General features: G+C 30.0%; 2 protein-coding genes across 8 annotated transcripts in view; both read left to right on the top strand.

Moving 5' to 3' along the window:
• LOC118451187 (putative fatty acyl-CoA reductase CG5065) overlaps nt 1-8,432 on the top strand; it is a 13,972-nt gene extending 5,540 nt beyond the window's left edge. The window contains exons 3-7 of one of the 5 annotated variants that reach the window (XM_085659077.1): nt 14-191; nt 275-383; nt 689-1,168; nt 3,703-3,930; nt 7,583-8,432. In XM_085659077.1, the coding sequence (XP_085515203.1) occupies nt 14-191; nt 275-383; nt 689-1,168; nt 3,703-3,930; nt 7,583-7,904 (1,317 nt within the window). In that variant the 3' untranslated portion in view covers nt 7,905-8,432. Of the gene's footprint in view, nt 1-13; nt 192-274; nt 400-688; nt 1,169-3,702; nt 3,931-7,582 lie in introns of those variants that run through there. The other 4 variants (XM_085659079.1, XM_085659078.1, XM_085659080.1 and 1 more) reach the window with 4 other exon arrangements.
• Nucleotides 8,433-10,526: 2,094 nt separating this feature from the next.
• Nucleotides 10,527-14,761, top strand: LOC118451200 (FGFR1 oncogene partner 2 homolog). 3 transcript variants are annotated; one of them, XR_014982412.1, is made up of 5 exons: nt 10,527-10,732; nt 11,280-11,414; nt 11,502-11,753; nt 11,835-12,189; nt 14,462-14,761. XR_014982412.1 is itself a non-coding variant. In XM_035887511.2 (4 exons), exons 1-4 carry the CDS (start codon nt 10,718-10,720, stop codon nt 12,054-12,056), a joined length of 624 nt encoding a protein of 207 aa, XP_035743404.1. In that variant the 5' UTR covers nt 10,527-10,717; the 3' UTR covers nt 12,057-12,818. The 3 variants fall into 3 exon arrangements, 2 of the variants coding, with proteins under 2 accessions (XP_035743404.1, XP_035743405.1); XM_035887511.2 differs by lacking the exon at nt 14,462-14,761 and having other exon boundaries at nt 11,835-12,818; XM_035887512.2 differs by lacking the exon at nt 14,462-14,761 and having other exon boundaries at nt 10,531-10,908; nt 11,835-12,815.
• The last annotated feature ends 3,408 nt before the right edge of the window (nt 14,762-18,169 follow it).

Genomic DNA, 18,169 nt, shown 5'->3' on the forward strand with positions numbered 1-18,169 from the left:
TATAAATTATTAGTCGTGTTCATCAATTATAAAACCTGGAGGATCATTGTTCATTACTACCACAAATAAAACTTTACAATCTTGGTTGGCTGGAATTGTTGCAGAATATATATTCAATATTTTAGCAATTGGAACAAATGAGTGGAACAAATTTATTTCGCCAGAAGAAGTTCAACGTATCTTAGAAACTTGTAAAATACAATATAGATTGATAAAATTATTATTTAGTTACTGGTTGTATTATTTTAACAAAATATTTTCATATTATCATTAGGTGGTCTGAAGACAAAAATAATTCGTGGGATGATTTTTAACCTAATAAAATATGAATGGTGTTGGTCATCAAATGTTTCAATGGGCTATGCGCTTCATGCAATCAAACAGTAATAATCAAAAATTGTTCGTATAGTAATATTTATTTGTTATAATATATAATATGTAATTTACAATAATAAAAATTTACTTTTTCAGTACAATTTAGATTTATAATATAATTTCTGTATATATTTATTTATTAATTTACATTTATATATAATCAAATATATATATTAAATCAGCCTTCATGATATACAAGACCAATTTGTTTTTTAAATTCATCTCCTAATTTTTCACATATACATATATATATATATATATAAATAAATGCATATATAAAAACATAAAAGATATATTTTACATGATGAAACAGATATGAGAGACTACGAGAGGAGGATCCAGATGCTATTTCAAGGGTAACAGTTTACGAAGGTAATTTGATTTACGACGATCTTGGAATAACCAACGAGGAAAGGGAAAGAATGAAGAAGAAGGTTAGCATAGTATTTCATGCTAGTGGCCCGCACGACGCGATATTTCAATTTTCGGAAGAATTGCCAAAATTAAAGACACTAGCGGCTACATCGACGATATTTAGGTACAAAGGAAAGATCAACGAGTGTTTACAAAATGAATATATACCAAACGTACCGCTCGCATTGATACGCGTAGCCCTTCTTGGGCCACCCCTTCAAGAACCAATGCAAGGTCACGTCGAAGTACTCAAAGGAACAACCGCACTTATGATCGGTGCTGGATACGTCTTAGGTAATGCTCAAAAATCTGCTGAATTGACGCCCATCGATATTGCCACCAACACACTGATTGCAGCTGCTTGGGAGAGAGCTCAACGGTAATAAACAATAAATTGTCTTTTATTATTATTATTATTTCTTTGCTTTTCTTTTTCTATTTTCTTTTTCTTTCTTTTTTCTTTTTTTTTTTGTAGAATGGAAATAATTTTTACGAGATTTATAAATTATCTGCATGTGCGTGCGTATTTGCGTGCTTGCGCATGTGTATTCAAATATGCGTGAAAGAGAGAGAGAGAGAGAGAGAGAAAGAGAGAAACATTATAATGATTCATTTATGCTCGTGTTAAACGAATTCTTTTTACGTATGATATTTTTTATTTCCTCCTATTTAATTTCCCCACCCCCCTCCACCTTCCCCCAATAGTAAGCGCAAAAAAATATATATTACACTAGTAACTCTTAGAATCATAAAGTGTATAAATGTAATACATATAACTTGTGAATTAGACAAAAATGTCAAGAATTTAATATATTTTATATTATTATTAATTTGCGAGTTAATTAATTCAAATATCGATTATATCGAATGTGTCGCGTCAGATTTATCAGTCTTTTTCTTTTTTATTTTGATTTAAATTAATTGCAATAATGTTAATGAATTTCACGTTATTTCGATGCACGATTTAACAAACATAAATATGTACGTCGTACACGATTATGATAATTATGGTTCTTTTACTTTTTTTCCTTTTTCCTCTTCTCGAATATTTAATATTATTATTCTTAAATAAGATTTTGTTGATTAAAAAAAAAAGAGAGAGAAAGAGAGAGAGAGAGAGAGAGAGAGATAGAGAGAGAGAGAAAAAAGTAAAAAAGGAAAAGGGAATAAACAACAAGAAAGAAAAAGAATTCGTATTTAGAGAGAAAGAAGAAGAAAAAAGAAGAAGAAAAAAGGAAAAAAATATATTCGAATCGGAAATAATCGAAAAGGAATCCTTTATATACGTTTCCGATTATAAACGTTTAATTCCGCGAAATGATGTTCCCTCTCGAGTTAAACCCGAGTAAAGGGATCGAAGGGAGCGAATAGCGGCGTTATTTAAATCATCATTTCCCAGATATTAATTAAATCCTTCTCGCCGAGTTAACCATCACTATCGCATTAACGATTTTACACGTAATCTTACACGTATGTAACATGTACATGTACATACAAACGTAAATACGTACAAACGAACGTATATACGTAAATATATATATATATATATATATATATATATATATGTGTGTGTGTTCTTATATATGTGTATATATGTATGTGTGTATGTACGTACGTTTGTACAGAAATACACAGACAAATAGAAATGGCTAACAGCAGGAGCGTTTTTCAACGTAATTTATCGAAAATCGAACAAACATGGAATTCCGTTGAAACGACATGAACCTACTACCCTTTAAGCTTTTATTTAAGTCGTCGTAGAAACGAACGAACGAACGAACGAACGAACGAACGAACGAACGAACGAATGAACGAATGAACGAATGAACGAGACGACTGCAGCAATCGAAAAGAAACGAAGTAGAGACGAAGGCTGAACCAGAGAGTTTTACTGGCTCTCAGGACTAAAAACCTTACGTTTGCTAGCAATTTCAACCTGTAGGTCTCGTACATACCATCTCTCTCTCTTCCTCTCTTTCTCTCTCTCTCTCTCTCTCTCTCTCTCTCTCTCTCTCTCTCTCTCTCTCTCTCTGAAGTATTTCCGAACGACTGAACCTCGCATAAGCTGATTGCATTCGACCTCTAAAAGAGATATCTCTGAAACGCTATATGTACTTAGGTATTTCCTTTTAAAGCCGTATGCGACTAACGTCCCTAGACTACGACGAAACGGAAGCTAATCGCACGAACGAAAAATTCCAGAGTCATCGATATCATCCTTCACCCAAAATAGAAAGAGAGAGAGAGAGAGAGGGGGGAAGGAGTAGGAGATAGAAGAGTATTGCTATTTTTATTTCGCGAAAAAAAAAAAGTCATTTAACGCGTCAGCTTTTTATCGAACGTTTCTACGAATTTTATAAAGAAAAAAATAAACGAAGAAGGAACGAAATGTAAACGAGGAAGAAAGATAGAATTAAACAAAAAAAAAAAAATTAAAAGGGAATAAAGAAAGAAACAAAAATGTCGATATCCTAATATCATTACTTTTTCTTTTACTTCGATCAAAATAATTTAATTATTTAATAAATCAAATATCATCCATTATTAAAGTGAAATTATTTTATATGAATAATCGTGAAAACGTGAAAGAGCTACGAAGAAAGATAGATAATCGTGATAATAAATATTTTTAATAACAATCTAATAATAATAATGACAATAATAACAGTAATAATAATAATAATAATAATAACGTAATATCCTCTTAATAATTTGTTAATCCGATTTTCACAACTGATGATTACTAAATATCCCATTAAATCAATTCTGACATATCTATATGTATATATATATATATATATATATATATATATATATATATATATATATATATTGATAATAATCCTAGTTACTTATAATGTATCTTCTTATTTATTTTATTTATTTTTTTTTCCTTTTTTCTTTCTTTTTTAGACCAAAAGACGTCGGTGCTATTGTGTATAACACTGCGACGATTGGTTGCACATGGGGTGACCTTATTGCAAAAGGTCAACGGGCTGCCAAAAAGTTTCCATACCCGACATTTGGAATTCGTGGAATAACAACTATCGCTTGGTTACATTGGGCAGTAGTACTTTTTCTTGAATGGTTACCATCGATTTTGTGTGACACGATTGTCGGACTATGTGCCGGAAAGCAAAGGTACGGAAGTATGAGGTATAAAGTAATCGCGATGTTTTTAACTATATCGTTCGCCAGCTTGGACTCCTTTGAAGCTCACTCGTGGAGAAAGCTTTTGATATGCACCTGTTCGAGCGTTTGATGTACCACTAGAATGAGAAAGAAAGAAAGAGAGAGATAGATAGATAGATAGATAGATAGATAGATAGATAAAAGGAGAGAGAGAGAGAGAGAGAGAGAGTGAGAGAGAATTGGAAAAAAAAAGAATTTAAATGCTCTTCCTCCCTTCATCTTTTTTAATATCAATATATATAGCACCGTCATGTTTTAATCGATTCTAATTTTATTAATATCAATGAAATTTCATTTCATATAAAACTTTTGATCCACCGTATATATTTACATACGTAAACAGTATTTAGTAAGTAGTAATGCGTTTGATGCATTAAAAAGAAAAAAAAAAAAAAAAAAAAAAAGAATGAAAAAGAAAAAGACAGAATTTAAATGTTGTTATTCTAATCGTTAATGTACAATGTATACAAATTAATGTCCTATTTGAATTGTTTTTAATTAATGATATAAGAATAATTTTATATTATTTCTTTTTTTTTTTTCTTTCTTTCTTATTTTTTTTGTCTTTTTTACTTTTCAAATACGATCGAGGAGCATTTAATTAAACGCTTGCTTCTTCGTAATAATAAAGTAGTTCTCGTATCGAAATAATACACGATGAATGATTAAAACTTTTAATTGACTTTATTATCGATAATTGTAGAATACATTTTGAATGAAATCTTTGAAATTATTCGAATGAGATTTTTTTTTTAATATCATCGCTTTGAAACCGCTTAACATTTTTCTCAGATACGATTAAAATTTGATTTTTCGTATTAAATCAAATCGTTTATCAGACATGCATATGTATAATCGATAATAAAATTATTTTTTATTTTTTACGGTATTTCTTAATCTTTCAAAAATACTTAATCTTTAACAAAATATATATGTAATATTTCAAAGAATTCGAATAATTTCATCGTAAGCGATTTATTATACTTAGTCTTACATCTAACCAACAATGGCGTTCACGAATTTTCAATGAGATTTTTATAATATAATTTCCATAATAATCCATAATCATTTCCATAATTGATATGTAACCATTCAAAATTGAACAAAAGAATTGCACTTTCATTTCGAAATTCTTTCGAGAATATAAATTAAAACTAGTTTCTATCTTACGAAAGGATATTTAATTAAATCCAATTAATCAATTATTTGGAAAATTAGAAATAGTTATTCCGAGATATTCCGTAAATGTGTATCGATTAAGGTACTTCGAATATTCGCCGACATTTTCAAAAGGTCAGAGTTGAAAATTTCATTATTTCGACGATTTCACGATTAACAACGAAGCCAGAGCCACGAACAATCTTCTCTGAACGATCCAATATCCTTGACATTATTCTCAAGGGTAGAATTTTCTAACAAATGCAAGTATCTTAAAATGATTAAGGTGCATTTTCAATTGTCAGAACAATTGACCTAACATCTCTCTCTCTCTCTCTCTCTCTCTCTCTCTCTCTCTCTCTTTATCTATCTATCTATCTCTCTTTTTTTCTTAATAAAAATATACTCTTTAAATATAATTAATCCTCTATATATAAAACCTAATAAACTATCGAATTATTTATTTTTATCTAATAAACTTAATTATTGCTTCTTCATATATATATATATATATATATATATATATATATTCAAATAAAATAGAAATTTTTGATACTTTTCTACTATAACTGTAATCGAATAATAATAAACGGACAATTAAATGTAATACAATAATTTTAACGTTGAATAATTTTTTTTTCTTACGACACCATCAATAAAGGAAAAGTAATAAATAAATAAAATAAAAAGAAATTCTTTAACACGAAGAGACGATTCGAAATAAAATATTCAATAGATAGGATTACGAAAAAGAGAATAATAATAAAAAAAATTATTCGTGAGTATTTAAGAGTTAGGCCATTAGCTTATAAAGAATATTTTTGAAACTTACGATTACCTCCTATACCTGTAACAATGCCGACTAGTACGTACGGAATGGGAAGCAAGAAAAAAGAAATATCGAAGCGGAAGAAGGGAACTCGTTTCTCGATGGAAAAGAACTACCTATTTTACTCTCATACTCTCTCTTTCTCTCTCTCTCTCTCTCTCTCTCTCTCTCTCTCTCTATCTCTCTCTCTCTCGGTTGCTCATAAACCTGGTGTTGCCGCAACGAGAAAAGTTTTTCAAAAAAATCTCTTTTGAGGATAGACCAAAAAAAAAAAAAAAAAAAAAATAACAACTCGAATTTTCATCCTCACACACACACGCACACGCACACGCACGCACACACACATATCTACAACACATACATATACATATCTACAAACAAATATTCTCTTCTCCTCGAAAACTCGTATTTTCGTTCTCGCTCGTCGCTTTTTCTTCGAAAAAGTGGAAGGATATCGGATAAGAAATGCCGTTCAATGAGATGCCTCTCAGGATGGACGAGGAGGACCATTCGCGAAATAGAATCCCTTAAAAGGAAACGGAAAAATGTAGAAAAATTTTCTCTTAAGAAGGAAGAATAGAAGTGAGTTTTCGGTAGTAAAGCACATTCTGATATAAAATAAAAATAGAATGGAATAAGATGGAATGGATTATGATAGAAAATATTCGTAGGAAAGTTAAGGTATGCGATATTACATATGGACAGGTATACGTGCTTGATGTAATAAACGGAATGAGCTACTAACCGCTTTGATAATGGATGTAACCGAGAAAGTGCAACACTGAGAGAGCCGCCGAGAGCCAATGAATGGATGCGGCAGAACGGCTTTCTAACTTTTGCGTGTACTCCTGTATACGGGATCGATCGATAATAGCGAGTAGTATAGGAGAGAGAGAGAGAAAGAGAAACAGAGACAGAGAGAGAGAGAGGGGGGGATGGAGGGAGAAAGAGAGAGAGATAGAGATAAATAAGGGACATATAGATAGGTAGATAAACTTGTTTTATTATTATATCAAATCTCGTGAACTTTTTTAAAGGGGGAAATATACGACGACATATACAACAATAGCAAAATTAACAACAACAACAACAGTAACAATAATAATAATAATAATAATAATAATAATAATAATAATAATAATAATTCATTTATGAGACTAGACTTTAATAGATAGAAATAAAATATTGCGATTATTAATCGTTAAGTCGATTAATAGAAAATATTAAAAATATTATTAAGAAGAATTTTAAAGTAAGTGAAATTATTAAAATAAAAAATATTTCTTAAATTTTTTAAAAGAAAGAAATATTTACAAGTAAAGATTTAATTATAACATAAATATAATGTATAAATAGTTAATTAATGTATATATTTATTTTATAAAATATAATTATTAGTAAATTATTATTATTTAGACATATTAATAAATTTTATTATATATATATATAGTTTGTTTATATATATATTTATTTATTATAATATAATAAAAAAGAAATATATATATATATATATATATATATATATATATATATATATATATATAATGAGTTATTATATTATATAAATAATAAGAAAAATTTTATTGTGATAGAATATTATTCTTTTATTCGTAGAATTGTGAAGGAACATGAAAGAGTACGTAAAGCCTTGAAATCCGTCGAATCGATTGCATGGAGGTCCTGGTCAGCTGAGAGAAATCGCATATACGTATTACACCAACGTCTGAGCCAAAATGACCAACAAACGTTTCCACTTATCGTCGATGCCGACATTGAGAATTACATACTTTCAACAGCGGCCTCAACGAGAAAACATTGCGTCGACGAAAGCACTCTTTCTCTCTTACGAAATATACGACTTTTCTTTATTGTCGTTATCCTTACACTTTTATTCTTTTATATATTTATTTACGTGAAATTTCTATTAATCAATTAGACATATTTTCTATTTACTTTTCATCCTTTCATTTTATTTTTATATTTTTTTTTTTTTCATTCTTTTCATTTAAACAAGATTTCCCACTTTCCCTTAAAACTACCACATCTACTCTAATCTTATTACATTATCATTCTCGTATTATAGCGATATATCCATGGTAAAGTTTGTAAATTAAATTTCAATTGTTACAGAATCATTCAATATGATCATTATTAAACGTTTATATAATGACACGACAAAGAATCAGACTGATGTTTCCTCCTCATCTAATGATCGTTATAATGAAAATTATGTTTATTTAGATTAACAAAACGTAACGTTAAGGTAACGATACTCCTTGACGATTAATATCCATCCGTTTGTTCTTAACAATGGGATGCGAGAGATTGGCTACAAGAGAGAAAAAAATTAAATGAAAGACTACGAAAGGATTCGTAGTCGGCCATTTATTTTCATTGGCGTCGTCGTCACGCAGTTTCATTTCCTTTTAACAAATCCAACTTGGTTTCTCATTGTTTGAAATTTTTCTACCCTACGTGTTTCTTCTTTGGCAAAATGCCACATACTCTTTCTCTCTCTCTCTCTCTCTCTCTCTCTCTCTATCTCTTTAAAATATATATTTTATATGCACACATATATACACATACACACCCGCATATATATATATATATATATATATATATATATATATATATATATATACATAAAACATGCATGCATATATAACAATGTACAAGAAGAGGAGAGGAACATAATTATTATCAAGGACTCCAAAGGAACTCCCGAAGCACCCGACCACTACTTTACATACGAAATTCCATCCGAAATGGTAAATTAATTGCTTCGGCAAGCGTTCCTTGTCCTCGACAAAGCTACGACCTGTACGGCCTTACTAAGCTAGAAACGTTCAATGTTTAGGATCAAGTGGTGTAACATCGCGAATAGCTGCGAGTTGTCTCGTTTTATCCTTTTCCCCCATCCCCTGGTCAACTATCACCCATTCAACCACCCACCACCCATCCACCCACCACTTCTCTACTACTTCTCTTCCTCGTTCCATCCTCCTTTAATTAACGACACTGCTTTATGTAACCTCTTTTGAGCCTGGACAGTTTCGACTTTAAACGGTTAATCACTTTGAGTTTCGAGTTAATAGAAAATAGGACAATGTGTTAATATGATAAAAAGATTTAAAACACGTTTAAGTTGTGTTATTGATGAATCTTTTCTTTTTTTTTGTTTCTTTTTTTTTCTTTTCTTTTTTTTTTTTTTTTTTTTTTGGATCAAAGGGATAAGAAAGAAGCAACAAGAAAGGGGGGGGAAAACGACACCGAACTAATTATCGTCTTACATTATTTAATGGAATATACTATTCTTTTTTTTTCTAGATTTATCTTTTATCTTATATTTATTATATGTATAAAAAAAAAAATAAAATAATAATGATCGTTCTTACGTGAAATAAAATTTCGTTCGTGAAAATAATTATAATTATCTCACTTTATTGGCCTTTATATATTCCTCAATTCAATGTTATCGATAAGGATGTGAGAAATTTCTTAATATTACATTGTTACAATCTCATTGAAAAAGTTCGTAAAATCCCATAAAAGTCATCTTAGTTATTAACAACATGGTCTAACGTTAAATCTAAGAAGCTTTCGCGAAACAAGCCGCGTATGATTGGAACGCGTCGCCGCTAATCTACGATGGTTTGCCCTGCTTAACTAAAGCTTTTTAGCAAGCTCTTCTTCTTTCGTTATCCCGTCGTAGCGCGAAACCGCTGAAGACCAACTAGTACCAAGAAGAAAGAAAAGAAAAAAGAAGAGAAAAAAAAGCGAGAGAGAGAGAGAGAGAGAGAGAGAGAGTGAAAAGGAGAAACTCGAGTAGCTTGAAAACCTGTACGGCACCTTAATTGCAAATCCTTCTTTACGACGACACTCCGACCACATTCGGTTGCTCACGTTTCTAACGAGTAGCTTGCTTTTGAGAAAGCTTCAAAAGCTTTCATTCTCCCTCTCTTTCTCTCTCTCTCTCTCTCTCTCTCTCTCTCTCTCTCTCTATCTAATCGCCTTTTTCCTCTTTCTTTTTTTTTTAAAACAAACGAATGCTTTTTTTACGTCTCACTAATGTAAATATAAATAGATAAAAAGATCAAGCGTAATTGAAATGTATTTATAAAATTAAATATGTGACGGATATTTTCTTTTTTTTTCGAAATATTTTAAATTCTATCGTATTAATAAATAATACAAAATAAAGCAAATAAATAGATTGATTGATATTGAGGAAATTCATGAATTACCAAAAAGATTTTTTCCGATCAGTTATAATGTGAAAGATTATTAAAATTATTAAATAAATGTTAATTATGGATGATAAATAAAAATTTATTTTCTACGAGAGTGATATTATCGACGGTGAATATCAGTGAAAACAGACGATTTTATCATGAGAGGTTGATAACAAAAAGATTGAATATTTTACCGATCGTCGATAACACTTTTAAAAACTGTTTTAATAAAATTAAGTAAAACAAATCGTTGGTAATGCAGATGGTATTATAGATTTCTTCCTTATCTAATGGTAATATTCTAACGTAAATGTGAACAAAATGAAATTGAAAATAAGATAAATATATTGGTCCTCGAATGTGATCAGTTTACCTAATAGAAATAAATATTTTACATTAGTTTAGATCGATAAACACATGGATTTAATAAAGAATATCGTTTATAATTGTAAAATCGCAATGCATAACTGCTTCAATAAATGCGCATAATATATGTAGAGGGATACGTGTCGCACGTATGCATCAACCTAAAGTGAGTGTGAGAAACATACGTTCGAATAGGTCTAATATTTAATACGGAAGTTAAATATCAAAACATATTGAATCTAAAGAACGTATGTCTTCCTAGAATTAATCTCATATGTTTCATTGTCAATCATAAAATTGTGTCAACAAACGACTGCAAGTTTTCAGGAAAAAAACTTTAAGGTGAAAAATTCTTTTTAAATGTAAACATTAAGTTCTTCATAAATATTCAATTGCTATTAATTTGATATTAAATTAATACCTACAGTGTACAGAACAATTTACTCTAATAATAAATATCATACTCTATTCAAATATACAATTGATCATAAGTTCTCATGTCATGTTTAGAGTTTAAAGAACTACATATTATGCTTTTTTTTACATATTATTAATATGTAAAACATGGCTACATATTATTAATTATTTCTAATAAAACTTTTATAAAATATTTCATGCTCTTGTAATTGTCTTTGAATTTTCTTTTATTCCTAAATTACTTCTAATAAATTGTAGTGTTAGTGCAACCTAAGTGAAATATTGATTCCTTTCAGATGTCATTGACAGTTCAGCAAATCATATTGGATGCTAAAAAATTAGTGATAAGAATATCAGATCATGAAAATGCTGCGGATAATTTAATAAGCGACATGGAATTTGTACATAGTCAAATTGATAATATGAAACAGGTAATGGCTATTTTAATAATTATCATGAGTCCTATTTAAATTAATATTGTATTGTGATGTTTTTATTGTTTGCTTTTATCCTTGCAGTATCAAGAAGCAGTTGACATTTTAAATACAGAAGCAAAACAAACACCACACGTGCAGCTTATTACTGACATCCAACGTGAAAATAGACATTTACTTGAAATTCATGCTGAAAATAAAGAGTTAAGAAATGCTTTGGAAGATCATCAAAACGCACTTGAATTAATAATGTCCAAATATAGACAACAAATAGCTTCTCTGATGCGTTTGAGTAAAACAGATTCTTCGTCTTTGCATAATACAAAATATGCTAACGTAAGTAAAAGAAAATGCAATTGTTTTCATATTTTTCATATTTTTCATGCTAGAAAAAATACATATAAATTCTCAATGTAGATAATTACAAGGCAAGCAGAAAAAATTAACGAAATGGCAGCTGTAATGAAAACAGCTGCATCATTGGACGAAGAAAAAGAATGCAAAGAAATGGAAACATTTCATTGCTTGAAAAAAGAGAACGATGGTTTACGGGAAGTTCTTAATATTGCCAACAAATTTGGTTCTTTGAGTAAAGAGATTACCGTTGAAAATAAGACAATACAAACGGATCCGTTATAACTTAAAAATTCTAGACTTTTTGTATACAGATTGCACAGTATTCTCATTTTATACTACAAATTACAACCACATAGCATAAATACAGTATATATAATTCAGGTGGCAAAAGCAATAGAAAACTGTATGTACAAAAGTTAGTTTCTATATCTTCTTTGTTATGAAAAAAAAAAAAAAAGAAAAAAGAAAAAAATAATAGTAATAATAATAATAATAATAATAATAATAATAATAATAATAATATATAAGATTTGTTAATGATGATAATAAACATATTTTTCGGGATCAGAAATACAATCTTCGTTATAAAACAGTAGCAAATTCAAGAAAAGAACGAACGAAAGCATTTATACGAACAAAGAGGCTCAAAGTATTCACTATTTTCTCAAATATAAATCAAACACATCGCATCGTCGCTGCAACAAAGACAAATAATATTTAATTTTGACAAACGTACCTAATTTGTTTTTATATACATGCGTATATCTCTCCCCTACCACGCCCCCCCACTCCTCCCCGCCCCCAACAGCCCCCATATAATAATTTTCGATTGATATAATTTGTTCGATGCGTATTCGACAATTTATAAATCGAATAAAAATTAACTGTATTTATAATAGCACGTGTGTAGTAAACATCTTGTGTAAGAACTTTCTATATAATTATTTAAAATACCCTGTAAAAGAGTGATTACGTTGTAATGTATAGTAGGAATGTAAAGAAAAAAAAGAAAGAAAAAAAAAGTGTATAAAATTACGTCCTCTCAAATTCTTTACATTGTATTGTTCGTTATCAAAAACCCTAAACCTTAACTAAGGTCAATCCACATCTTGCCACGCCCAGAGCGTCTAGCATTTATGAGTGCTCTCTCTCTCTCTCTCTCTCTCTCTCTCTCTCTCTCTCTCTCTCTCTCTCTCTCTCTCTCTCTCTCTCTCTCTCTCTCTCTCTCTCTCTCTCTCTCTCTCTCTCTTTCTTTTGCTTCCTCCCTCCCTCCTTTTCTTTCTCGTGTAATGATTACGTACCCTTATAACTGCTTCGAGCATTATTTATTAAATCACCTGTGTCGAAGGAAATAAACTCATTATAAATAATTCTTATTTATATTTTGGTTTAACACAGAAAAAGGAAATGGAATCTTAAAAAATGGAAAGTAATTTAGTTAGCGATTAGAAAGTATGAAGGAGAAAGTCAATATCTCTAGCGAAATAATTTCTTCCTTAAGAAATAGGGCTTAAATAATATCGTTTATATACCGTTTATATCCCAAAAAGGATTATACATACAAATGGTAACGAAATTTCTCTAAAAAAAAAAAAGAAAAAAAAAATAAATAAATAAATAAATAAAAAAGCAGAAAAGAAAATAAAAACAATTAAAAAGAAAATCAAAGAAGAAAAAAAAAAAAAAAAAAGTGAAAATTTCTTTAGCAATTTACTAAGAAAACGTACATATATATCGAAGAACAGATTTGGGAAATATATCAGGAAACATTAGACGATCCCCTAACTGCAGAAGGACTAGAAATTCGTGTAGATTCGAGTCGAGCTAGGTCATTACCCACACAATCTTCTATGTGAGAGAATATACATTCGACATATACATGTGTGTATATATATAGAGAGAGAGAGAGAGATACACACGTGCATATACGTGACTAGGGAAAGAAAGAGAGAGAGAAAAAAGAAAAACCCTCGAAAAGATTTGAACACGACCTCGAGGCCCGGACTCCGGCCTCGACGGTGCACAATTTAGCTGTCTATCCGTATACGCTGTTCTAGGCAACGTTGGATAGCCCTACTCTTCAAGGTCGTCCTCCCTCTGTCCCTTAGCCCCGTTTTACGTTCCCTTCGATGAACGCAAAGGGGTTTTTATAATAGCGTGTCCTTGGAATCGACAATGCCTCAAGCGTTTCCTGCATGGCACCTGTTATTCTTACTTATCCTTTACCATGCGCGTATCTTTCATTTAATCCCTTCCTCTTATTATCGTTCCTCTTCTTCTTCTTCTTCTTCTTCTTATCATTCTCATTTTTATTCGCACTTACTTTATAATAATCTTGTTTCGTGAAAACAAAACAAAACGAAAGAAAAAAAAAAAAAAAAAAGAAAAGAGAAACGAAAAATTATTAGAAAGTTCAATGACACGCTCGAGAATTCCTTTCTTCATTTTTTGATTAATAATAACATTACAGTATGACAGAACCTAACCTAAAATTTCTTTCTTTTGTATGGATCATTCATTTCAGTAGGTATGCTGCAATTAGTTCGATGAATTATTTCTTACTACTTCTTCTTTTCTTTTTTTTTTCTCTCTATTTTTTATTATTATTATTATTATTCTTTTTTCTTTATTTTTCAATTGAAAAAAAAAAAAAAGAAAAAATACAGAGAAAACAATTTATCATTTAGGATAAGCCGTAAGCAACGTACATATCGCAGTTATCGAATAACGGGAGAATTCTAATTGGATGCGTTCGGCAGGCCGGTTATAAGAGGCGAGGGAGTGACGGAGAGAGACGACGGTTCGTTGGCCGAAAAAGTCGTTGAACGAGAACACTCGGGCCCGGTGCATCGACCACCAGAGTTGTGTCGAAGAGCACGGGGTCTGCGAAGTACAAAACTATAACCTCCACATTTTTATACCATGCGTTCGTGCTCTGTTCCTATGAAAGCGATAAGAGAAGTCCATTGAAATCTCTGATATATATCTTGGAAAAGAAAAAAATTTTCTCCACCTTTTTTTTCTTTTTTTGTTTTCCTGCCTACATTATCTATTTTAATAAACGATCGTGCAATTGGCAAAAGTAACATTTTCTTTTGTTTCGGGAGGTTTATTACTTCTTTATTCATTTCCTTTTTTTTTTCTTTTACTTTTTATCCGACGCAAAATATTTCGATATTTTATACATAGACACGAGACAGTAAACGCAATGATATTGAAATTCATTTCTGAATTAGAAATTACGAATTGGATCTCTTTCTTCTTTTCTGCTTTCATTTTTTTTTGTCTACTTTCTTCTTTTCTTATTTATTTCTTCTTCTTCCTTCTTTTTTTTCTTTTTTTCTTTTTATAAACGATTATCGGAAACCATCGGTAAGAGGAAATATATATATATATATATATATATATATATATATATATATGTATGTATTTATATATTCGTTTTCTTGAAGAAAAAAACATGGCCGCGATGAAAGAAAAAAAAGAAAATGACGATCGTATGTGTAGTCGCATGCATAGCATGCATATCCATATGATAAAGTCGGGGAACGAAGCTCTCTCTCTCTTTCTCTCTCTTTCTCTCCCCCTCTCTCTCTCTCTCTCTCTCTCTCTTACTCTCTCATTCTGTCTCTGTCTCTGTCTCTTTTCGTTCGTGTGATGCAGTTTTAGAAAATCATGCATACATGTGGCAACATCGCGTCATGGACTGGCATTCCACGTGATCAGGACCGGTTTGCGGGTTGCCGACCCACTAACAGTCGTCTAATGCAGATAAACCAATGCCTTATAAGTAGGCTACGCATCGCTTATTTTTTATTGCGACTTAGGAAGCAGTTCCTTTTCTCTCTGTCTCTCTCTCTCTCTTTTTCTCTCTCTCTTTCTCTCTCTCTCTCTCTTTCCCTTCCCTCTTTCTCTCTCCTCGAGCAACGCCGCGACCCTTCGTTGTCTTCGTAGTTCAAAAAATGAATAAAAAAAAAAAAAAAGAAGAAGAAGAAGAAGAAGGAAAATAAAAAGATGAAAATAAAATAAAATAAAATCAAATGGAATTGAATAAAAAAGAAAAAAAAATATCATGGCCAAATTAATAATATAAACGTATCTCTATCTTTTTAAAGATCATGACGAAAATGTTAATTAATTCTATTTTTTAACATATTCAAACTATAAATTTCAAATGCCAAAATAAAGATAGAAATTATTTCTATCCGTTCTATTATATAAAACGAAGCAGGTGTATAGATGTATATGTGTGCGTGTATGTGTGCGTGTACCTATACAAATGTATATCTGCCACGTATGAATAAGTTGCACAATAAATTAATAGGACCGAGCAACAACGGAATACAGATACAGAAATATACCAGAAACACGAATGGACCTTTTCGAACTTTAAAGAGCTTTAAAGTGTGCATACATAATAATTACACTTGGCAATAGACATAGACCAGACAAGGGACGGTATCCACCGAGCTAAAGATCTTTTTCTATTGTTCGAACAACAATATATCAGCAGGTAGATGATCATCGATCGGGTCTCGGTACGGTCAATGTCCTTGTGAAATCACAAAAGGCACCATGATTTTCCCTCTTATGCGGCATAGATCCTATGCAGGTACTGCTATATATATATATATATATATATGTATATATATATATGTATATATATATATATATGTATATATATATACAAGTATGCATATCCTAGAGGGAAACGCACCTTTCGCTTCTACCAAAAGTTTACGTTGCCTACGGCGGTTTTCGAAGGAACCCCAAAAGCCAAAACTTACGATACACGTGGTCCCAAGTCTCCAGACTCGAGAGGAACCTGTTTCCTGCGAAGCATTTTTTGTCTTTCCCTTCCTGCTTTTACAACCTAATAAAACTGCAACGAACTTTTCCTAAACATTTTTCTTTTCTCTCTTTTCTCTCTTATAACTAAAGTTAAAGAATTATCCCAACTTGTTACCTTTTCCATTATTCTTTATTCCATCATAAATCTTAAATTTATGTTTGGAAAGATGACTAAGCAAAATATTTTATATAATTTATAACATGAATCATTGTAAACAAATAAATCTAATAAAACTATAATGAACTTTCTTTAAACATTTTTTTTTCGTAGATATGTATTTAAATTAATAAATAAGTATATATATATATATATATAGTTTTATATATATATATAGTTTTATATATATATAGTTTTATATATATATATAGTTTTATATATATATAGTTTTATATGTATATATATATATATATATATAGAACTAAAGTTAAAGAATCATCTCAGGTAGTTTTCTATTTGCATAATTATTTTATCCGATATGTATCATCAATTTTAAATCTATATTTTAAAATATGATTAAACAATTTATTTATATAATTTAGAATATAAACACATATACATATATATATATATATATAATTTTTTGTAAATTGATGACAAACACATTCATTTTTCGTAATGTGTAAAAGTTTAGATGTTTCAAAGGTCGAACTAACAATCTCGTACCATGTTTGTTTAGTTATCGCAAGTAATTATCCGAAAATCGCAAGTTAATTGGGGAATATTACTCATAAGATCTACAGTAAAAGTTTACTATTGATTTACAACATAAAAAGAAAAAAGAAACGATAAGAATCGTTAAATGCTCTTTTAATGTTTATATATATAATCGTACAATTATCTTTATTATGCTAAATCTTTTTTCTTTTTTCTTTTGACAAAAATAGAGATATTTTCAAGATCTAAAAATTTCTCTTAAAGTAATTGTATAGAGTATACAGTAATTCTTTCAGAAAGAAAAACAATATATATTGTCATAAATAGGTATATATACATATATAGAATTTTTCGAGTTGGCAAGATTTTTTTACTGTAAAAAGATATATATATATATGCCCACACACACACACACACACACACACACACACACACACACACACACACACATATATATATATATATATATATGCAATCGTGAAAAACACGTTATCGATGCCCCCTTTAAACAAACATTCAATACCCCCACCCTCTATCATTGCTTGCTTGCGATAGATAGCGAACGTTAGAAAAGTAGTCGTTGACCTTATCATGTAAAGCTTCTCAACATTTTTCAATATTATAAATGAAAGACTTTTGACTCTATAAAAATATTATTAACAAATAATGATTACATTAATTAAAAGGAAAAAATAATATTATTCGGATAGAAACTATAAGATTACTTAGATAATAAATTATAATTTTCGATATTAATCAGGGATTAATATCGAAAAGAGAAAGAGAGATAAATAGATAGATAAATACATAGATGAATAGACAGATAGAGATAGTCATGAAAAAGGAAGTTGTCATATTTAGAAAAATAGAAATATTTAAACAAGCGCGT

The sequence above is a fragment of the Vespa mandarinia genome, chromosome 8 (genome assembly GCF_050613455.1).
Source record: "Vespa mandarinia isolate Hongniang chromosome 8, ASM5061345v1, whole genome shotgun sequence".
Classification (NCBI taxonomy): Eukaryota; Metazoa; Arthropoda; class Insecta; order Hymenoptera; family Vespidae; genus Vespa; species Vespa mandarinia.